We start from the raw sequence: 22,450 nt of genomic DNA on the forward strand, positions 1-22,450 counted from the left end.
AACAGAAGAAGAAAAACAAACTGCGGCATAAACATGTTAAATATCGTACCATACACAACAAGAACAACAACAACAATAATAAATACGCAACTTTAAGTAAAAACAGCCTAAAGAAATTTTCCGTTAAAAATGTAAAGAACAGTTTTAAAAAAAATTCTAGCATGAGTGAAAACTACAAGACATATCAATTCTTGACTGCATGACTCTATCATGCTATATTGATCATTTCATTTATTGCAGTGGCTTATTGCCTTTTGCATTTTGCAGGAACTGCGTGATTGTGATGATGCCTTGCTCAGATAGAATATTATCTTTTTTTATGAACATTAAAGAGTGCTCAAAGCTTACAAACAGCATCTGAATACAATTGCGCACAACCACAGTGTCACATTTAAAGGGTTGCCCATGCAATAGAATCTAAAGTCACATTGAATCAATTGCTCATGTGCAGATAATGCGGATGCGGATACCGGCAGCAAGACAGAGGCCGATAGCAACAGCACCATCTTGTGGAGCTTATCACTTAGTGCAAGTTGTGCTATGAAAAGGAGATGATAATACTGATTGTAAACCATCATTTAGTGAGTTACTTTGTGAATGATGACATTTGAATGACTTTACTGATTGTATATCACAATATTATGTGCATCTACATACAGAGTGTACTCACAAGGCAGATCATTATGGTGTGATTTGTGCATGACGCATTGCTGGAACAAAGTAAAAATAACGTTCAGCCCCGTAAAACTAAGTGTGCAGTGTGCAGGGTGTTCAACCAAGGCTGGTAATGTTGGAACGGCCACCAGGAGGTGCTACAATTCGATGGCCGGACCTGCGAGGGATGTTGTCGTCAATCTGAGCCCCTGTAAATTTAAATCAAGAGAGAAGACGTAGTAAATGAGTTCAAGTTGAGACAAAAAAAATTTGTATTCTCATAATACGATGTAAAAAGTTGGGGCTTAGTTAAATCTTTTTATAAATGACTGGCATGGTCTTTGATTTGCTCCAAGTGTACTGAGACTTCGGTTGTAATCTTTTGTAAATATCCAAATAAAATAGAATTGAAGTAATCAATCACATTATAACAAAATCAATCATGCTATTTAAATTAAATATAAATTAAGAGTATACTGTAGTATTTGAAATTCGCAGGGGAAAAATATATGATGGAAATATTAATAGTTGTATGCATCATGTGAATTAGTGAATATTTTAAATTACACTTTCAATGGTCCCCAATGTTTTACTACCTAATACAGAGTTACATAACATTTGCCAAAACCTTCATTATAGAATCCAAAACGTATACAGTATTTGTGTCTCTAACCTGATAGACTGAAGTTGGACTGGTGAAGGTTGCGCACTGGTGGAGGCTGGTGCGAGGTCGGGGAAGTTTTGGCCGAAGGTGAAGGTGTGATATATTTGGGGGGAGCAATGACATCATGCACGGGCCCATCATACATGCCACGTGCGACCCCTTTTTCCTTAATCTGTTTAGAGACAGGGAGGGAAAGGTCGTGGCTACTATTGCATAAGGAATGTATTTCAAGCTTTCCTTTCTGTACTGTACCTGATCCCTGAACTTCAAACGTTGATAAGCAAAATCAGGGAAGGGCTTGCGAGGGATGAATCGTCCAGTACCCTGCTGAACTTGAAGCTTTCCTTCCTCATAGACCACCCGACCCTGACTCAACACCAGCACTGGTGCCCCGCGACACTCCAGACCTTCAAAGATGTTGAGTTCTGCAGACTGTGAGAAGAGAATTTAAATGTTAAAAAAAAATTGTGCAAGGAAGAGAAAGGCCGTATATAAAATATATTAGGCTAAGAATACTGTCTGGTATATCACATCATAGAATCATAATGAGATGCAAATAACCCTCTACTGGCTATGAGTAACAATAATAATTAAAATTGTAAATGCCCTGATGATGCCATAACAAGAAGTATTTGGGCTGAGATTAATATTGCTTATATCACAGCGAACACACACACAGACACAAACACACACATACTATATATTAGACCAGAAAAATAAAAGAAAGAACAAGGCGTATTTATTTCTGCACGCATTGTATGAAAGAGAATAATGCATGCAGTAAAACTGCAGCATCTGAGATGGAGGATGAAGAAAACCTTGGGGCAAAGAGCAAGATAATAAAAAATAGGGGGATGGGTAAGAAGATGCCTGTGCAAAATGGGTGAAGGGGTGCAGGGGGTGCAGGGGGGATTAGACCCTAAAGCTGACAGCAGTCTGGATTAAAGTCGGGCTGCAGACGAAATATATCAAACACTGCCTGATGTTGTGAGTCATGAATTGCATTTAAATTCATGTAAAGGTCATTTAAATGCATGCAACATCCCATGAGTCTCGTTTTTTTTTTTTTTACACGTCCATGGGTTGAAAATGTGATTTGGATTTAGGATGCCTTCTTTGATGTTTTAATGCAATCCTGAAGGAATTCAAATTGAAGTAATTAATTGTCAAGGGGGATTGACACATCTGTGTAGTCTGCCATGCGTGTCGAACATTTGTCATTTCTGGCACATTAACACATGCAGGATGGCCTCTTTGATTTGTTTTTCAATCCAGTCCTATTTTCTTTGTTCTCACCGACTGGTGCAGTTTAGACGTGATGGTTTTGGTGCTGTCGGGGTCCCAGATGACGACGTCCGCATCAGAGCCCACCGCTATCCGACCTTTACGTGGGTACAGATTGAAGACTTTAGCAGCGTTGGTAGATGTGACAGCCACAAACTTGTTCTCATCCATCTTCCCCATGGCCTGTGTGGAGGACAACGTAAATACAGAAGACTCAAATATTAAACATAGTCTGCTTGAGGCTATTAATTTCTTTACAAAAGCTCAATTTTAGAGGTTGACACACATATATGGTTTGCTCTTACCACAGCTTTGTCCCAAACAAAACTCATCCTCTCCTCCACTCCATTGGTGCCCTCTGGGATTAAGGTGAAGTCGTCTTTGCCGATTGCTTTCTGGGAAATGCTGAATGCGCAGTGGGCGCTGCCCACCACCTGCAGGTCACCACTGCGTCATAGCATGATATATTATTAATAACGCACAAAGGAGAGAATGTTGTACTATATAGCTAATGCCCTATTTCATAAATCATGATCACATTTGTGTGAATTAAAAAGTGACTGCTTTAACTATAGCGCATTAGACATTAAATCATTTTTAATAATTGTAGTGTCATCAATTTCAATATCTGGATAAGGAGCAGCCTTAACATTTAAGTAGTCTGACTTTTGTGAAAACAAAATAAATACACTGTCAGTTAAAAGAGGTGCTGTGGGACTAGCATGAAGAGGCAAAATGCAGGACCAAAGAGGAGAGAGGAGGAGGGAGGCACTTGGTAGCCAAGGCAACTGAGGATGAAGGATTCACATTCCTGTGCTATTGATAGAATTAGGGGCACTAAAAAATGTACTTTAAGAAGTTCTGTACATTCTAATCAGAGATTGTTTGACATTTGTAGACTATATCTACATATATTCATATGTGTTCCCATATTCCAGGCTTTTTTTTTTGCACCTCGATTTGTGAAACAATGACCCTCACTGTCTTTGAATAAATCAAATTTGACATTGCATATTATGTGAGCAGCTGCTGTGACTGGAATACCAAACAAATAATGAGCATTGAAACCATGCATGCGTATCCTTTGGTGTCACTGATCTGATTTAAAATCCACATTATGCAGCGATTAGAGCTATAAATAACTCTGCATTCATTTCAAAGTTTTTACACGTTTCAGTATCGTCTTCTTCTATTGTCACATTCCTTCCTTGAAAAAAAACACAAAAAAAACTGTTGTTGATCACATTCGTCCTACCAGGCCAAAAGTGTCTGGAGGTGGTCTGGGGTCGTAGGGTCAGGACTCAAAGGTGGGGATGTCACATAAGCAGCAGCTTTGGCCCAATTCTTGCTCCAATAATGTGAACCATCAGTGACCAGACTGGCTGTGATTGGCTCTCCAAAAACGACAGACCCTGAAGATTCAACCAAAAAGGAATTTACATCTATTTACATAATGCAGCATTTAGAATGCAGACAGATGTTTCCGTTGGTGCTGTGTATAATGAACTTAGACTGAGGGTGCAGGAACGAGAGAGTGACCTTTCCTTCGGGCCTGGGTGATGGTGTCTGCTGCACTCTTACTCATCACCTTGGTGATGTAGACAGGACAATTCACACGGTTACCAAGGGTGATTGCACGAAACACCGCCTCAGCCTCCACCTGTGCTGGGAAGAAGCGAGGGCAGATCAGAACTAGCTGATGGACGGACAGACACACGGATGGATTGCATCACCTCTTCAGGACGACTCAAAGGATGACCTTCCGGTCCGGTAATTCCCATCCCAAGGATTTTGCTTTGTTCCTAAATCATGGATGAAAAAATAATAAAAAATTTAATCCAGGGGTTTTCTTCTTCTTCTACATTCCCATGCAATTGCATGCATGCTGTATTTGACCTACAAATAAATCACACGTGTTTGATTGTATTGTCGTAATATAGCCTCTAAATATTTAGACAAATTCCAGGATCACTTTTAGTCAACGGCGCCCTGTTTTATCTTTTCATCTTTCAGCGGAAACACTCAGTGGAAACATGCAAAGTCTTTATTTGTCAGCCTTGAGTTTGCTGTTGGAAACGCTACATGAAGTCAACATGATAGCACAGTAGAGAACTTGAAAAGCTGTCACAATAGCCAAGAAGCAAAGGCTGCACTTACCTGAGCAATCAAATCTCCATTTTCAGCATGAACTAACACCACAGCTCCAATTTGTTTTAAGTAGGAGAAGGCGTCGTATAGCTGGAGAAGCAAGCAAATAGAATGTTAATGACGTAATAGCACATAACGTAAATGAATATTGATTGTAAAGATTTTTCTCGATAATAATACCTACACACCTGAGAATCTGACATCTGGTACAAATCCTTGTAGGCCATGTACACCTGGAAGGAATTAATACCTGGCAGAAGTGGGGAAAAAATTGTGTATTTGTTCATGAAAGGAAAACAAAATTCACAAAAATAATATCATTGTTATTTTGTCTTTAAGGACAATGTATTTGTTTGAAGGACACGTGTCACAGTCGCTACCCCAGGAGAAAAGTGATTCTCTTTTTTCTTTGAAAAGATTACAAACAAAATGTGTGACTTCCATGCCAATGGTATAATGCGGGCAATATCCCCTGTGCTTTCCCTTTAAGAGGATTCAGAACAAGGCCAAATTGTCGCAAATCTCTCTCTGGTGTTCTCGCCAAAATCGGGATTAACAATTAGAGAAGCCACCAGCACTCTTTGGAAGAAAAATGTGAAGATGGGGTGTACCTTTTTCCTGCACCAGCATCTCCAGCTCATCTTTAACCGTTTCATTCCATTGCGGGATGTCAACGTGGAGGGAGTAGTCACAACACGCATTCTTGTCTGCAGCTTCCTGCCAGACTTCGAACGCCTCCAGCAAGCTTTCCCCAACCTCAGGGGTCACATGGTCAACTGGAATAGGGGAGGCTCAGACGTCAAAAGCATGCAGGACATTTGCAGTATTGTCACATGTCATGCAGACTCACTGATCATTGTCGTGCCTCCAGCGAGCGCCGCTTTGGTTCCTTGCAGGAAGTCGTCAACGGGGCATACACCGAGATAGGGCTTCATCAGACAGGTGTTGACGTCAATCCCACCGGGGATCACCATGCGGCCATTGGCCTCGATTACTTTGATGCCATCAGGGAGCACCAGATTCTCTCCTACCTGCCTACAGATGTAATAAGGGGAAGTGCAATCAAAGTGAGGAACGTTGTTGTGGAGCTGGTGGCAAGTGTTCTGGATTTAATTGAGGCATAGCCAGACATATTCTGATCTTTGCAGACGTGTGGTGCATGTCATTGAATTTCCTAAGAGAATCAAATATGTATGGGCATCAGTGTAAAAGCAATAACAGGATATGACAATCATACCTAATGAGGCCATCTTCAATGTGCACGTCTGCGTAAAATGACTGGTCATCATTAATGACTCGCCCTCCTTTAATCAGCAGGCTGTTGCCCTAAAAGGGTACAAGGAAACCAGGGACAGATGTCATCCATTGAACAGGTAGCAATGAATGCCAGTCATATGTATAGGATGAATGCAATCCATGTCACATTATTTTATGTACAGTATTATCTGGTTGCTGGAAAAATACAGAATGTAAGAATTGGCGGATGGTTGGGGAGAGAGCGAGAGAGAGAGCAAGGGAGAGAGGGAGACAGAGAGGGGTGGTGTTATGTCTCCATGGTAACTGATGATGGCAGAAAATCGCTTTAGTTTTTTTATTTATTTAAAAGTCTTTATCATGAAATGTCAGGCATATGGTTTGGGGGCAATGGTATTTACACTAATCCATCAGAATGAGAACGGGACTTTATGTTTTACAGTCAAAGCCTGACGCTGCACAAATCCTAGTTCCACGCTTCCACCATCACAACATTGACGACACTTAAATGAATCTTTCTGACAGAAGAGCTTAAACTGTCACTTAAGCGTCCTTGTCTGCACACATTCAATGTCAAAACAATAAGAAAATGACAGTTACGGCTAAAACTAAATTGAAGAGGCCTGGTAATACAGGATAGCATTTGCACCCTCACTAAGAATTTAATCTCCTTTTCCGGCATTGGCAGCAGGGATTTCCAACAGTTCCAACCAAGCACCCTCTTACCGTCACATGGGGGAGGTTGTTCTGTTGACAACTGGTCCCAGACATGATGGTTTCTTCCCCTGAGGTGCAATATATTCACAACCGGGTCACGGTGCACCCCTTTGTCCCCCCCGCTACTGAAAAACGCGTGAACGGGCTCAGAAAAAAACACGCGCGACAAGCTCTGTGTACGTGCGCGTCCACGGGGAAAATGTGCATGTGCATAGGAAAGGTGGTGTGCACACGAGCGCCCTCACACTGTACCTCAGTGATTACAGCAGTGAGCTACTGTGCAAAACGCAGACAGGTTATAATACTGCAGTATTATATTTTTATTTCAAGGGTCAATCTCGTGGCGCACAAAGAAGCACGCATAACGACCATTGCATATTTGCATGGGCGCTGTCCACTTCAGCACCACAATGTCCGCACGCGACTGCGCACTTTCATTTTTTGGGGGGGACTCTTTTGATAACTTGACACAAATGTGTGTAATTACTCTATGTGTCTGTCTGTCTGTCTCAAAAGTTACCTTCCCGTGTGTGGTTTCCAACCCTGAGGAGAACCCCGTCTGAACACCTGGACAGCCATGTTCTCCCTCGGTGGAGGTGGTATGTGAACCTTTTTGGGCTTCCCAGGTTTTGCCACCGCCGCTGGAGTCGCAGATATCCAGGAGTCTCTCCTGACTCCCGCTCCTCGGGGTGCGGCCCCCTTTCCTTCCAACTGCATAATTGTCAAAGTCGATGGTTTTGCTTTCAAACGCCCCTTCCACGGATTCGAACATGCCGAAGCTTTTGCGCTGGTTCGGTCCGGTGGCGATTGGTCCGGCAAAGTACACCGGTAGCTCATCTTCCCGATTCCACTGCCTCCTGCAGTCCGACATTGTGGCTTGCACCCCAGGCTTCAGCTAGACGAAAGGGTGAGAGAGGATGGCGATAACACGCGATGTAACCAGGACAGGCGGCTCCGCCTCCTCTTGTGGTACTGGTTGGATGATTGTCTCCGGGCTGTATAGAAGAAGATGCAATCTCCAAAATAACGGATAATAATGCCGTTTTTATGTTTCTCTGATGCTACAAACCTCTGCAGCAAGTATCCAAAGAGGATGGTCTTTGTTTCCCTCTCCCTCCAAAGGCTAAAGTGGGGGTGATGAAAGGATTACTCAACACATGTCATTTTTTGACCCACATCTGGAAGGACAGATTTAAAAATGCTTATTTGGCGTCCCATAGCACATCTTTTGGCTAAAAAAGATGCATATACCTGTAGGTCAGATACAATTATTTTGATATGTCAGGTCCTATATTTATTAATAAATTAATCTATTAATGTATTAATTTATTTATAGTTCGACCATTGACATAGGTGCTGGCGGGATCAGTTCTGCTGATGTGAGTCAACTGTCGTGGTTCTGTTTTGTTCAAGCTTGCAGTGTAGCTGCGAGGCTGCAAACATAGAACATCTTATTCCTAATTTTAATAGTTATATATTTAAAAAAAATCTATATTGACAGTTCTCGTTTTAATACAGATTATTTTATGGGGATAGGAAGATAGCAAGACGAATCTGACGTTTGATTGCGGTTCCTACTAGCCAATCATCATATAATCTACTTTAAGAGGGCGGGTCGTAAAGTTTTTGGGCAGGAGTGTTTAACCCACACGCTTGAGCGATTCACCGTCAGAGTTCTGCTTTGGTCCCGCAAGATCACCTCTTTATTTTGAAGATATCAGGTGAATTTAAATCCGAGTACAATTTATGTTTGTTCGAGCTTGTGCTGTCTTGAGGAGTTATTCCTTTCAATCAATTGGCATGCAATACCGACTTCGCTGGATCGTGTTGGTAGTAATTCTCCACTTCACAGTTGTAAAGTTTTTGCATGCAAAATCACTGTATACAAATCATGCGCTCTCCCTTTCATTATATTAACAACCACTGTGTTACTTTTGCGCCTCTCTTATTTCTGCTGCACGCTGTTGCACCAATACAGCCAATGGCCACAATAAAGTGCATGAGACTCCTCGCGAGCTGTAGTAAATAAACGAACGTCTTTACAAAGACAATGACTTATACTTGCTATTGACGCCGTCATAGAGGTAATCATTTTATAATGTGTAATATAAAATATTTGCTTCTAACATTTGAAGTTACCCAATTTGACCAATTGAGAGATATGGCAGTTAAAACGGTAAAATAAATTAATTATTTTTGTAAATACAGAATAGCTTTAATTGCATTAAGTTAATGATCAGATCATGTGTGGATTTTCTGTTAGATACGGCTCCTCATTTACAGTATGACTCCTCCCATTTCTCACTTTAGGACAGACCAAAAGAGGACTTTGTACATTTGCTGGCCACCTATGACACCTAGGAGTTATGCCTTGGATTGCGTGGACATCCTCCCCCCACTTACCTCAAAACTTCCTCTCCCATTTCCAATAAATTATCTGCCTCTGTCTCTTGGCCCTTCAACTCTCACCCTCACAAGCTACTCATCTATGTACTGATGGAGTCCACGCTCTCTTCAGATGAGTTCTCCTCTCCTGACATGGCTCCAAAAAAGAAAACATTGGAGGTTTCCTCTGAACCTTCATCTGAATCATCAGCACTTCCCAACCTTGCTTCCGCTGGCCCAGACTGTCACAACACCACACCCTCCACTGATTCTTCCCAACCTACCACAAGGAGAAGAACCTTTGCCTCTGTAGCCCAACGAGTGATCATACAGGAAAGACTCAGAAAAGCAGAAGAGGAAGATGATGCAGATGAAGAAGAAGGTAAGAATAATAATACATTATTAGGTTACAGAACAAATAACTTTTGTTTTGCACAATCACCTAGCTACTAGGCCTTCATTTTTGTTTGCTATGGACCAGCATTGATATCAAATATAATATAGCTTTACTAAATACATAACCAAGATCCCACTGGCTTCCCCTCCAGATGAAGAACCAGAGGAAGACCTATCGAAAGACCAGATGGAAGAGAAAGCCAAAGCGGGTGATGCCAGAGCTCAGACTCGGGTGAGTGTAGGCAGAACCACTCTTGGCTTTGTTTTCAACTGCGCTGGTTCATGCTGTCTGCTGCTGCTGAGAGTGTCTATTTTTATCCACTTGCAACATGATGCCAAGTGCCCAGAATGATACACAAGATGTTCCTTTGCCGTCAAATGTGGTGTCACCAAGTGTTGAAGCTCATAAATTTGGTGCTATTTTAGTCTATTAAATGACTTCAATCAAATATAGCAAATGTACTTACTTGTACAAATTTTAGTACAATTAATGAATGGAAAACCGTTGGGGATTAATGGAGAAATGAATATGGGTTTAGAATTTGCAAGAGCCACCAGGCTCGGCTCCCGCGTGGATGGTACTTATGCAAAGGAGTTGGACCTACCAAGACATACTTAAATAACCACAGAGGGTGTGTGCATGTGAACAGCCATTGGATACAGTTTGGACATATTTATGATTTAAAACAAGAGTCTTTTTTCTCCATTCCTCATCAAACACAAGTAATAGTGTGAGAAAGCCGTTACATAATGTCATTTACTAATATTAGCAAATAGTTGTCTGAAACCCACAAATGGTCAGAATGGACAGAAATGTCAGTGACTGAAGTTTAAGAAAATGATGGGTTTTTAAATTAATCTGTTGGATTCATTCATCTCAATCTGGGATTATTAGATTAATTTCAATTTTACCTTTCTATGGTTTATGAATAGTAAAGAAGAAATGTTCTTGTATTGCATCATACTGGATTGTGCACTTGGACCAAAATAACCTAATTAATGTTAAAATATATATATATTTTTTTGCATGAATCTGAGCTGTAGCTCATGTAACGGTCATAATGTAGTCAATGTTCTTTGTATTTAGGTTAAGCGACAATACACACAGCGACTTAATCTTCTTTACATCTCTTCTGTCCATCAGCTGGGTCAACACTACTTGATTCTTGCCGAAGAAGAGGATGAAGATCTAAATAATCGTCTGGCTGTTAATTGGTTGGTAAAAGCGGCAAAACAGGGAAGAAAGACTGCAGCAAGGGACTTGCAGCGATGCTGGATCCGTAAAATAGGTTATTGTGCCAATACATATGTGTGTCGGTGGGGGTGGGGCAGTGGGGGATTTGCATTGCTGATTTTTGGAGTCTCTCACCCAGGAATCACCGCAGAGAACGAGGAAGATGTTCGAAAACTGTCAGCAGAGACTAAATTTGAGAGGGCGGTGCGTAAAGCGGCCATGATGATGTACTGGAAGCTTAATCCAGAGAAGAAATCCAAAGTGGCCATGGCTGAGATGCTGGGGAATGTCAGCCAGGTCAACAAAGGACTGGGTAGGAGCTACATGCACACACACATTCATACAGTATATGTATGTGTGGATAATAGTTTATAAAACATTTATAAAAATGTTTTTTTAGACTGAATACGAGTATACCAATACTGAAGACCAATACTGAATACCAATACTTGATATTTTAATCAAATATTGATCAGGTGGAACACAAATCACACGTTTTTCTTGACTATCTGTAACATTTTAATAATGTGGCTTATCATTTTAATTGGGCCTGAACATTAGGGGACACCGCAAAAAGGATATCTGGCCCCACCTCAGACGAGACTCAGAAAATACTGGAAAACATGGTCAGCAATGAGCGTGAGTATCCATAGAGCCCAATGGTAACAAAACTTGCACTTGGAGATTACGGTACGCTCTGTCTCCTCAGCCAATCAGATGGTGGACTTGGACGACTTTGTCGAGATGACTAAAAATTACGCTGGCGGTATTGTTTCGTCATCATCTGAGGCTGAAAATCCTGATGCCACGGAGGTAAAAAAAAAACTAAAAAAAAACGTGAGCACAGAAACAGCAAGTAAAGTGCTCTGTTTGTGTTTTGTTGTGCAAGGCTGAGCTGCCCTCCTCAGAAGACAATCCGCTGCATAGAGGCTCTTGGGCTTTTGGCAGGAGGGGAATGTTGCTGGACACAAAGCATACTGTCGCCATTAAAAAAGCAATGGCTATGAAATCACACTTAATGGTATCTTCTTCAAAAATGACCATTAATGTTCATGTTGGGTTTGCTTCTTGAAGTGGTGTGTCTGGTACCGTCAGATGCTTCACTATCCGGTTGATACTGTGATGGAGATGAAGGAGCACCTAGTGGACTGGGCGTCGCGGGCCGGCGTCCAATGGCTGAGCACCATCATCCCCACGCAACATGTCAACACGCTTATCTTCTTCTTCATCATCAGTAACCTCACCGTTGACTTGTTTGCCTTTGTCATCCCGCTATTGGTCTTCTATCTCTCCTTCATCTCCATGATTATTTGCACACTGCGTGTTGTTCAGAGTAGTAAGGTGAGTTCTTTTCTTTTAGGATATGTTGGAATAGTATCGTTTGTGATTGACTTGAGGATTTTTGTTAAGGGGTGAAGTTTTAATCAGATTTTGAATTAATTCAGAATTCAAGGGTACGAAATATAGTAAGATTTTACTTCCTGTAAATTGATTGTGATAATCACAAGCAGAATAGCAAATTATTAGAAAAATGTCTGCGCTTTATAAAAATCTGTTGCCATTAAAAAATATCTCTGGGGAATTATTTTTTTTACTCTTCATGCGTCTTTCTTTTACAGACTTGGGAGAACTTTCGAGCTCTGACGTCTCTCTTGACTCGCTTTGAACCTGGCCTGGATGTCGAGCAGGCAGAGACCGATTTTGGTTGGAATAACCTGGAGCCGTACCTCTACTTCATATTCTCTGTCTTCTTCGTCATATTCTCCTTCCCCGTTGCTGACAAGGGCTGGATCCCTTGCTCAGAACTCTCCACGGTGGCCATCTTCTTTACGGCCGTCAGCTACCATAGCCTCAGTCCCATGGCTACCACATATGCACGACGAGCAATGATCATAGAGGTGAGGGTGCTTAAACACCATTGATATAATTTTGCTGAATTTATTTGTTTTGAGCAAAATAAAACCGAAATATTTCATAGATATAAAAAGCCAAATAATAGCACGAATGAGTTAATTAACAAAACTGACCATTGTGAATAATTTCAGGTTGCGTCATCACTTTGTGGCCTGACTCAGCTTCTCCCTGAAAACATGACATTGCTTGGCATCTTGGGACGTACGTTTGCAACTCTGCCTCTAGGGGAGTCTTTGGTACTGCAGCTCAGTATTCCCTGCTTGCTGTATGTTTACCTTTTTTACCTGTTCTTCAGGTGAGCATTAACCACAGGAGATCTTCATGGACACTCAGAATTGAGATCCCATTTTGCAATTTATTAATTTGTCTTCTCTCTGTGATCAGAATGGCCAGAAAACGAGGCTTCCGGGGGACATACTGCATCTTGGTACCCTACCTCGTGTGTTTCATGTGGTGTGAATTCTCAGTGGTGCTCCTCCAGAATTCCACGGCTGTGGGTATAATTCGCACCTGTGTGGCCTATTTCCTCTTCCTGTTCGCTCTGCCTGTTCTGGCAGTGGGCCTTGCCATCATGCTCTTAATCCAGCTCTTCAAGTGGTTCCTGGAGCTGGAGCTCACCAAGATGATTGTTACTTTAGTCATATGCGCCATCCCCGTCATCCTCCGGCTTTGGACCCGGTTCAGCACGTCTATTCTGGATGTTTTCCGCTCGGCGACGCGCCGTGGCCCTGTTAAGCTCATTTTACTTTGTATCTCCATGGTGACCCTCTTCTTCTCCATCTATGTGTATCACGCCGAAGGTCAGAAAGTCTACAACTCCACCTTGACGTGGGATCAGTACAGTCAGGTGTGCGGACCTCCTGCCTGGCAATCCAAAGGTATGGCCAAGACGCAGATCTTCTGTAGCCACCTTCAGGGACACAGGGTGACCTGGACGGGTCGCTTTAGGCAGGTCACTGTGGCCGAGACGGAGAACGGGGCGCAGTCTGTCATTAATATGTTGCCGGTGTTTCTCGGGGACTGGCTGCGATGCCTCTACGGGGAGACGTACCCGAAATGTGAGCCAAAGAATGTGACCATTTCTAGCTCTACGCCAGGTGAGGTCTCATTGCCAATGCTCCTACGAATGCAAGAAGAGGAGGAGATGTGTCAGATCAAGGCTCTGGCCAAACATACCTGTCACGTTAAGCGCTTTGACAGCTACCGCTTCCAAGTGACTGTAGGGATGATTAGGAATAACAGCACAGAGGCCGATGACCAAGGCAGGGATATCGTGCTTATGGCCAGTCATGAATTCCGACAGGTCCTGCTCAACCTGGAACCGGGTAATATGGTGGAGTTCTGCACCAAACTGGAGGGCCGTCTCGGAGCTAAGGCCCCGGCTTTGGAATTGAAGGCTATCAACTGTCTGGACTGTGTTTCCCCACTGTTGCCTGGAGGCAGGCAAGTAAAAATAGAGAGGGACTGGAGACGTACCACAATGCGAGCCTTGAATTTCGCATTTGATTTCTTCTTTTCTCCCTTCCTGTCAGCGAAAATCACTGGCTGAGAAGAGACCTAAAACAAAGGCAAAACTGCAGAGTTGTCTTGTTCAATCTTATTTTAACTTCAGAGCCACCTTGAATTTATTTTCGTGATGACGTTCACCCATGTCAACCAAAAGTGATACGAGTAACGTTTACCTTAGAATGTGAATACAGCAATTAGTTTTTTACTCATAATTTTGGTGGTGCCAAACAGGAAAGCTGCGGTATTTACACTCTGGGATTTGTAAAGAGTGGAAATTTAACACATCATTGAAGTCACTTATGCAAACCACTGCACTACCAATAAACTGGATCACATGTATTTTTATTACCATTTATAATGGGTAAATGAAAAGAAACCTAATTGGGTGTTATCTTAGATTTTGTAAAGTAAGCGATGGCATCTGTAGATCAACTGGTCTTTAAAACTTCAGGGACTATTATCTGATGTCCAAATGATCACAATGCCACATGCTTTATGAACATGGGAAACCATGTAAAAAGATGTAGTATTTTAACTTTGAGTGTATCAAATATTTTGGCACATAAAGTAGAAGATTTATCGAGTTTTGCTGTTTACATTATACATGCATCGTGTCTTATCTGATGATGTACGATACCAGGTATGTCGCTTAATCAGAAAATTTAATTAACCAGAGGAGGAATGGTTTCATACACATTTTAGAGGAAGCATACCAGCCAAAATGTGTAATGTTTTTTTTTTTCTATTTCATTATTTATTATTTAAAGGAGGAAGTATTCTTTTTTGGCCTTGTGTATGTTGCAATCTAATATATTGTGAGGTATACTCTACATGGGTGCATGATGGATGTGTAGCAATCACTGGTACTTCATCTGTACACTGTGTCCTCTTTTATCCAAGCAATGCTATTTATGGGCCTATGCGATGAATATGAAAGTGCCTGGCCGTCATTTTACTTACGAGTAAATGTGGTTTACATTTCTGGTACCACCGCTGAATCATTTTTGCTTCATTTCTCACCAGGCTATTACTGAGCTCCGTGAAGTCTTATTTGTTATTGATTATTTTATTTGGAACTTGATGTGTCCTTGTTTTCCTAAACACTAGCAAGGCTGTAGCTAGATTCAATACAACACAGACATGAAAAAAGTACCACTAAATGAAGTCAGATTCATTTTATTAATGCACATTCCATCATTCACATTTTTTTCTTCAATCTTTAAACATTTCTAATATACAATTGAGTAATACTGAGTAGTGGCAACATGCTGCTGCTGCTGCACCCCTGAACTAAAATCCTCTCTTGGGTTGTATTTAATGACATAATCACAACTGACAGGTTGTAAATCACCATTGGAGCACAAAGTCCTGAAACTTATATAATGTTTTCTATTACATAAACTATTTTCTTGTGGGTGATGGATAATATTCTGCCAAACCAGATAGATCAAGGCGCTCTATGTTCGAGATAGCTCGCGGACACCAATAAGAATACTGTAGTTTAAAAGTGTGTGGACGATTGTGAGGAAAATGTCGTTCGGTTCCAACGATTTCTTTTTGGGATGCCTGGTTTCATACAATGAACACTTTTTGCAGCAACGATTCAACACACTCCATTCCAACCCTGCACTGAGACCGTCCCACATCCAAAACCAGTTCTAATAGTCACACTGGGACCAAGGTCACTTAAAAACAAAGCACTTCACTGTAAACAATCAATGTGTGACCAAGTCACACCGTTCGATCCAATACACGTCACCTTATTACGACACTGTACATTGTGGCTTTCGGTGGTGCACCCCAACGTTGCGTGTGGCACTGTGAGGTAAAAAGTGTGATGACCATAACAACCATAATTTCAAAGATACATTGACATGACATTCTAGTTTCAATGTCAAAGAATCTACAGCGAGATATATAAACAGTGAGCTTTTACTTTGAGCTATGGTATTTATAATGACCTCTGACCTTCATGCACATAAACCTTAATAATCAGTTGAATCAAGGGGCTTATTTATGCACGGTGTGCTTAGATTCCTCCGTCTTAATGATTGTAAACTTTACATTCACATTTAAATGTTACAATTTACAACTTTAGCCCATTTCTCATTTGATCGGGCTTAATGTTGGCGTGTTTGATCTGTGTCCTTGTAACTTTTTTGTTTTCCACGACGAGAATAGCAGCAATCTAAAAGTCAAGACAAGCCCAACATGGCAATTATGTACAATTTAATTCAATTGTTGATTTGTGCGTAATACCTCTCTCTGTCTAACCAGCAACACATATATATACCAAAGCTATTGCATCAAATATTTTGGATTAGTGAGTTGCGTCAATAAATGTGGTTCATGTTCACTTGTAGTGTATTTAACAATCTATTTTATACGTTTAGCACTCTAGAAACAAAAGCGGCGTAAAAAATAACACTGGCTATTTACAGCATACAGTAAAAAGTGTATACATTTGTTACCTGCAGAAGAGCTCATGATTTTAAAGCAGAAATACTGCCGGACTGTTTTGAATTGCTATTATTGCAAAGTGGACAACGGGTCACTTTTTGCATCCAACCTCCTAGAGCGCTGCTCAAAAAGAGAAATTCTGCTGCAATTGTGACCCAAGGAAAAAAAAAAAGATAATAAATAAATTTCGGTTATTGTGGTCATCATACAAGATCACCACTACCACGATTGTGGCAAGTGAAGACCACGACTTAGCTATCATTTTGTAGTATCAAACAATCGTTCTGTGGTGCTAACCAACACACTTGTTAAATACTTCTAGAGCACATCAGTGAGGAGTCAACATTTCATGGTCATTGCAGATGGAGAGATGTCCCTGCACCTCTATTAGAAAAAGTGTATGGGAGGTGTAGGAGACACACAATTTATAGAAGATCAAATAAAGGTCACCGTTTGTTGGTTATTCCTCAAGTCTCACTGTGCAGGTGTGACAACTTCTGCACACAGACATCTTTGTCAATTGTTAATTTAGTCCCCCATCTGTGTCACTGTGTTTCCGGGTTGACACGATCCTGGAAAATGTACAGGTTGTTGGTGGCTGCTATAGCGATGATGTTCTCTGATGGATGCCAAGCCATGTGAAGGATCTTCTTGCTGAAGTCCAAGCTATCGACGCCGACATCTCCTCGGCGACGTTTTCCTCCGGTGTAAACCCGACGGGTACGTAACACAGCCCGTGGCTTGCTGCTCTCTCGCCAGGCCTCGAGGGTCACACCCCGGCCCGTCTCTCTGTCGAACATCTGGAAGAAGCTGTTGTATGCGCCCGTCATGATTACACTGTCAATGGGAAAGAAGAAATGAATAAAATTTTTGTATGAGGTCTATTTCACAAGACCACAGTACATCTCGCAAGATACGAGAAAACTATCTCCTGAATCCCGAGACTTCAGTTCAGTGAGTATCTAAAAAAGTTCTCAAGATGCTCTGCAAGGACGTTCTCGAATAATCATTTCCGTTATTTTACATTTGATAACACTCACCTGTCTGAACTGTTCCAAACACACTCAAATTTATCAAAGATGCAGTCGTTCTCGTAGAGTGAGCACAGCTTACTCCTTAGATATTCATGGACCTGGATACAGGGAAACACAGTAAGTCTGTATTTCTAGAGGGGGATCTCCTACTGCCATAATGTCTCTTTCAGTCCAACTTTTTTTTCTTCCACTATTTACTGTGACTCACCTGATATGTCTCCACAGGGCCTTTGTCCATGTTCAAGTCCCACACCTTGGCAGTGAGGTAGTCTCTGGTCAGAAGATAACGCCCACTGTGGCTGAACTTGACATCTGACACAGAGGAGATGATTTCGGAAAAGAAGGAGCGGCTCCCTGGATCTTCAGGTTCTTCAAATACTGGACAAACAGTTTGACATTTATGGATGGTACAATTAAGTAATCTCTGGCACACATCCCATTTTTTTTAGAAGAATGTTGGTGGCTTACATTTTGTGTGTTTGTCACAAAGCGCAGAGGATCTCATGTCGCAGAGGCGCAGGGTGCCCTTGCTACTGCTGTACACAAACAGGTGACAGTGTTGCGGGTGGAACTCTGCTGCCGTGATTACCTCTGTAAGATCCTCCATGTTGGTTGGCTTTATGTCCACAATGTCTAGCAAAATGCACTGTCAGGGGTCATACACGACTCTGGTGGGACAACATTCCTCCCGACAGATTGTCAGTCTGGTTTCGTTGGAACGCGGCATTCTGCACTATTGCAAACTACTATGATCCAATGGTCAGCATATTTCTCCAACACACATCGCTCATTTTAATAGCCTAGCTCACACCTCGGCGCTGAATCAGAACCCAAACATACACCTCTAGCAACCTCAGCATGCATGCACACGCTGCTCCTCTCTCTGTTCTATTTGCGGTGTCCCCGAGTGGTTCGGAAGAGCCTGTACTTGCCCTGTGAATTATTTAAACACTTCTTCCACACAAGAAGAAGAATCAGATTTTCTAGGTCAGCTTCTCTTCTCAAAGACTGCTGCATGTATATTTAGTATTGATCAAAAGATGCTTCTTATTCTAAATATAGATGTTGAATTCATATTACAAAATAATTATAATGTTTTTATTCGGCATTTAAAGTGTTAAATGTCAGGGGAGTATTCTCCCGGATAATAACTGCTCAGTTTGTATACTGGCACACAAAGCAACAAAAAAAAAAAAAAAGAAGCAAACTTGGCACTTTGGTGGCTGCGTCATGCAGAGGCATTAGTTATTAAAACTTGTGCATGTTGATACATGCATGTGTTCCAGCAACTATGCTGGATCATGTGCTTCTATTATGAAATGTTAGTCTCTATAGGACATGTTTCTTCTAAAATCGTTTGCATACAAAAGAATTAAACAATTTAAATTACAATTATAACTACTTTAGTTGGAAAAAATAAATGGATAAATAAATGAGCTCAAGTCTACGGGAGAGGATTAGGGCCAATGAAGAAAAATTGTGGAATTCTCACTTTAAAGTCAGAATTCTTAGAAAAAAAAGTCAGAATCCTGTCACCCCCTCTTTTTTTCTTCTTTACCGGCCCTAATCCTCTTCCGTACAAGTCCCACAGGGAACCAAGAAGGATTAAGTAAAAAGCAGGAAGGATACTGAAGCTGCGGTCAGTGATGCCCAGATGCCACATATTGATACGGAGGTCATCAGCTGACAGGTAGGTCTCCCCGTCACTGTTGACTGAAATGGAGTTGACATGGTAGGTGTGACCGTTGGAGAACACTCGTCTGGGGCGGACCTCCACCATCAAATCTGTGGGTTTCAGTATCGGCACCTAAAAAAACAAAATTAATTACAGTATAATGCATCTAATGTGTGTGTGTGTGTGCGTGTGGGTGTGTGTGCACCTGCAGGGAGGTGATGGTGGAGATGTCCTTGAGCCGGCCCTCCTCATCTTTCAGGTTATAGCCCTCTGGTCTCTTGTCTCTTTCACTCACCTTCCACAGTTTAATGGTCTTATCTGTGGCATGCAAAATCACATTTTTACAACACCATATGGATTTGAGTGTAGTTCGGGAGAAATATTTAATTATAGCGACATAAAACAGAAACGCACACCCACTGGGATGTCGTGAAGAGTGAATTTAATAAAAAATAATAAATAATAACAATTCAATTATCTTATTTTACTGCACTCTGATGAAAGCGATGAATAGAGGATACATCGCAGCATGTCATAACAATGGCTAAGATAACATGAAAGTATGTCCCCGAGAAGCTGTCAATCGTAGAACGATAAATCAGATGGAGGGCATAGTCTGTGTTTTGGCATCATTACCATAAGTCATTTTCTGCCAGACCTCATTTAATGGCAACTAATATTATTGTATTTAATACAGAGTAGTGATTCCAAAAATACAGTTTCTATTAAACTGTGTCATTTCTCATAATGCAGACAGTTATGTTTTTGGAGTAATATTATTTGTGTGTCAGACTGACTTATTGGTTCTCTTCAGCCTCAGGGTCATAGGGCTTTTTTCAATGAACTATGGGAAGGATGTGCTCCATCACTATCAGTTCTGCCTAGCAACAAGTGGCTAGTGACGGGAAAATGAGTTTGCTTCATGAACCAGTTGTATTTTTGACTTCTCTAGGTGGCACTTGATTTAAAGAAAGAGGTTTAAGAAATGGCAAGTCAGTGTGCTTTCAGGCCTATGGTGAACAGAGAATGCCATTGAGGGGGCTCCATAAGAACAACTGGTTCATGAAGCATTTTGAAGCTTCATTTTCCCAGTACTACAAGTGGCTAAACAGTTTGTGACCAGGAAAAGCAATCGGAACCGTTTTCTACATTGCTAGATGTTAGATGAGTTCCGTTTGAATTCAGATGTGAGATGTTTTAACAAATGATGAGTGATCCGTGTTGCCTTCATAGTTTGGATGGGATTCTCACCATTGGTGGAAAGGAGAAAATGAGCAGCATTCTGTTGTGACAGCCATTTAATCTTGTTGATTTTTTCTTCAATCTCCAGACTCTTCAGGTAGTCAAAATCTGGCTCGTGGCTCTGGAACGTGCTGTATACATTATACTCCCCTGAGTCCCCGATCTCCAACACCTCCTCGGACTCCCCTTTAGACTGTCAAATAGGAGGAGAAATAAAACCTCATTCGACTCCGCCGAGGTTTGTCGATGCTGACCAGAATAGTATTATCTGCTGACCTCTGTTTCTCTCTGGAAGATGACCACTCGGCCTCCTTTGTCCCCCGTGGCCAGTAGGTCCCCTGTCTGGTTGAACTCCACCGTGGAGATGACATCAGCTTGGAAAAGAATAAAATGGGTGTGGTTGACCGTAATAAAACTTACGAGATCTCTCATCCATTTAAAGATGTATTGCGGCTTTTGGGCCGTACAAAACGGAGACAGACTACATGCCATCTGTTCTACCTTCAGTGACATAGTCTCGTAGGAAGGTGTGGTTGATCTTGGGGCTCTCAGCGTCCTCGCCCATCTGAAGCTGAAGGAGGGTGACCCGCCAGCGTGCCCGTCCTGAGGGGAAGGGTCCGATCCGTTCTCTCGCTTCCCGCCCAGGCTCCGCCCATGCTGCTAGGGCCTAGCGAAGGGGCCTGGAACAAGGCATCCTGGGTAACCAGCAGGCCAGGGGGAAATGGGAAAAGGTGGTAGTGAGCAGATGGAGATGGATAATAAGCTTGAGGGGAGAAGCTTCAGGATGCCGGAATGTGGAAAGCAAATGAAAATGGATGGCGGAGGAGAAGTTGAAGAGTAGAGGAGGGGCCGAATGAATGTAATTGCTGGTGATGAGGAGAAGAACAAACAGGCATGTCATAAGGCAGACTGACAAAGCTTGGAACAGCTTGCCAAAGTTATGACCTTTAGTGTAACACGCCCATTAGTGAAGACACACGTGTCCATGCAAAAGGTCTAACAATATACAGTAGCAGCAAATCCCTACATGAATATTTACTATTTGCTCTGCCAGTAGATACAAGGGTGTGGTAGCCTTCCCTGCGTACTTTCCGGATCGCTGCCCATTGCCACTCACACACTCGCACACACACTGTCAAATAGATAGTCCTTGATGGAGAGCAAAGGAGAACGTGATGTCTTGCCTGTGCTGCAGGAGGACGGGAAGCAAAGGAGGTAGACAGGCCTCAGCACACCTACCAGATCGACTGCTTCCTTGCTGCTATATTCCTGATGGGAAGTGAAGGTCTTCTGCAAGGTGGCTGAGGGAAATAACAGGGGAGAAGGGGTAGCGGTAAGAAAGGGGGGTGGAGAAAAATGAGCACAAGTGGGGGATAAGAATGAGGATGTGGATGCACTGTGCAATGATGGTGCTGAAGTGATCCCGTGCAGCATCCACTGTGTCATGGCAGCCGCCTGACAGGCAGCCAATCACAGAGCCGATTTTCTTGGAGAGCCCTCCCACTGCAGCTGATGAGGTGGAAGAGGCCACTAGGGGGAGCAGTTAAACCCTCAATGATGCGTGTGTAATGGCTAAAATCCAGCATTTATTTCTTTTCAAGAAAATTTAATTAAAATTGATTGGTTGCATGATGGCCTAAGTCAATTGACCGTTAATGCACAGTCTAATTGAAAAAAACACGTGGTCTCCGTTTACTCAATGACTCACTGATTCTTTATTCTTCTCATATCTGGAAGGTTCCAGTGTTTCATATTGACAAGTAAGCAATTTCCTGCCAACTGCAGTCAGATCAGTTTTCATTCCTCTCTGGTTCCCCTGGCCTTGACCCTATAGTAAAAAAATATGATATAGTGTACATATCAGGATGTGTTCAACTGTT

General features: G+C 42.0%; 3 protein-coding genes across 3 annotated transcripts; 1 reads left to right on the top strand and 2 right to left on the bottom strand.

Annotated features, from left to right (window-relative positions):
• Window positions 1-18: 18 nt before the first annotated feature.
• Window positions 19-7,711, bottom strand: crmp1 (collapsin response mediator protein 1). Its single transcript, XM_061273792.1, has 16 exons — window positions 7,242-7,711; window positions 6,967-6,994; window positions 6,731-6,789; window positions 5,988-6,076; window positions 5,601-5,785; window positions 5,362-5,526; window positions 4,939-5,000; window positions 4,760-4,840; window positions 4,336-4,404; window positions 4,142-4,262; window positions 3,858-4,014; window positions 2,908-3,049; window positions 2,615-2,785; window positions 1,571-1,750; window positions 1,328-1,490; window positions 19-863 (listed from the first exon to the last, which is right to left on the bottom strand). Exons 1-16 carry the CDS (start codon window positions 7,590-7,592, stop codon window positions 772-774), a joined length of 2,115 nt encoding a protein of 704 aa, XP_061129776.1. The 5' UTR covers window positions 7,593-7,711; the 3' UTR covers window positions 19-771.
• Window positions 7,712-8,337: 626 nt separating this feature from the next.
• wfs1a (Wolfram syndrome 1a (wolframin)) lies at window positions 8,338-15,151 on the top strand. Its single transcript, XM_061275040.1, has 12 exons — window positions 8,338-8,442; window positions 9,032-9,488; window positions 9,655-9,734; window positions 10,647-10,791; window positions 10,876-11,049; window positions 11,298-11,375; window positions 11,446-11,549; window positions 11,626-11,757; window positions 11,832-12,077; window positions 12,356-12,634; window positions 12,782-12,945; window positions 13,035-15,151. The coding sequence occupies exons 2-12, from the start codon at window positions 9,218-9,220 to the stop codon at window positions 14,197-14,199; spliced, it is 2,838 nt and encodes a 945-aa protein (XP_061131024.1). The 5' UTR covers window positions 8,338-8,442; window positions 9,032-9,217; the 3' UTR covers window positions 14,200-15,151.
• Window positions 15,152-15,319: 168 nt separating this feature from the next.
• On the bottom strand, window positions 15,320-21,989 carry ppp2r2ca (protein phosphatase 2, regulatory subunit B, gamma a). Its single transcript, XM_061275041.1, has 10 exons — window positions 21,810-21,989; window positions 21,072-21,436; window positions 20,847-20,944; window positions 20,580-20,763; window positions 19,534-19,646; window positions 19,283-19,460; window positions 18,122-18,286; window positions 17,862-18,031; window positions 17,660-17,751; window positions 15,320-17,456 (listed from the first exon to the last, which is right to left on the bottom strand). Exons 2-10 carry the CDS (start codon window positions 21,133-21,135, stop codon window positions 17,165-17,167), a joined length of 1,356 nt encoding a protein of 451 aa, XP_061131025.1. The 5' UTR covers window positions 21,136-21,436; window positions 21,810-21,989; the 3' UTR covers window positions 15,320-17,164.
• Between the last annotated feature and the right edge of the window lie 461 nt (window positions 21,990-22,450).

This window comes from Syngnathus typhle, linkage group LG3 (assembly GCF_033458585.1).
Source record: "Syngnathus typhle isolate RoL2023-S1 ecotype Sweden linkage group LG3, RoL_Styp_1.0, whole genome shotgun sequence".
Classification (NCBI taxonomy): Eukaryota; Metazoa; Chordata; class Actinopteri; order Syngnathiformes; family Syngnathidae; genus Syngnathus; species Syngnathus typhle.

Coding starts and splice junctions, on each gene's coding strand:
- crmp1 (XM_061273792.1), bottom strand. CDS start 7,592: ATGTCGGACTGCAGGAGGCAGTGGAATCGGGAAGATGAGCTACCGGTG. Junction 6,995..7,241: donor TGGAAACCACACACGGGAAG/GTAACTTTTGAG, acceptor TTTGCACAGTAG/CTCACTGCTGTAATCACTGA. Junction 864..1,327: donor GTCCAACTTCAGTCTATCAG/GTTAGAGACACA, acceptor TTAAATTTACAG/GGGCTCAGATTGACGACAAC.
- wfs1a (XM_061275040.1), top strand. CDS start 9,218: ATGGAGTCCACGCTCTCTTCAGATGAGTTCTCCTCTCCTGACATGGCT. Junction 9,489..9,654: donor TGATGCAGATGAAGAAGAAG/GTAAGAATAATA, acceptor CTTCCCCTCCAG/ATGAAGAACCAGAGGAAGAC. Junction 12,946..13,034: donor CTTTTTTACCTGTTCTTCAG/GTGAGCATTAAC, acceptor CTCTGTGATCAG/AATGGCCAGAAAACGAGGCT.
- ppp2r2ca (XM_061275041.1), bottom strand. CDS start 21,135: ATGGGCGAGGACGCTGAGAGCCCCAAGATCAACCACACCTTCCTACGA. Junction 20,945..21,071: donor ACGAGACTATGTCACTGAAG/GTAGAACAGATG, acceptor TTCTTTTCCAAG/CTGATGTCATCTCCACGGTG. Junction 18,032..18,121: donor TTGTGACAAACACACAAAAT/GTAAGCCACCAA, acceptor CTGTTTGTCCAG/TATTTGAAGAACCTGAAGAT.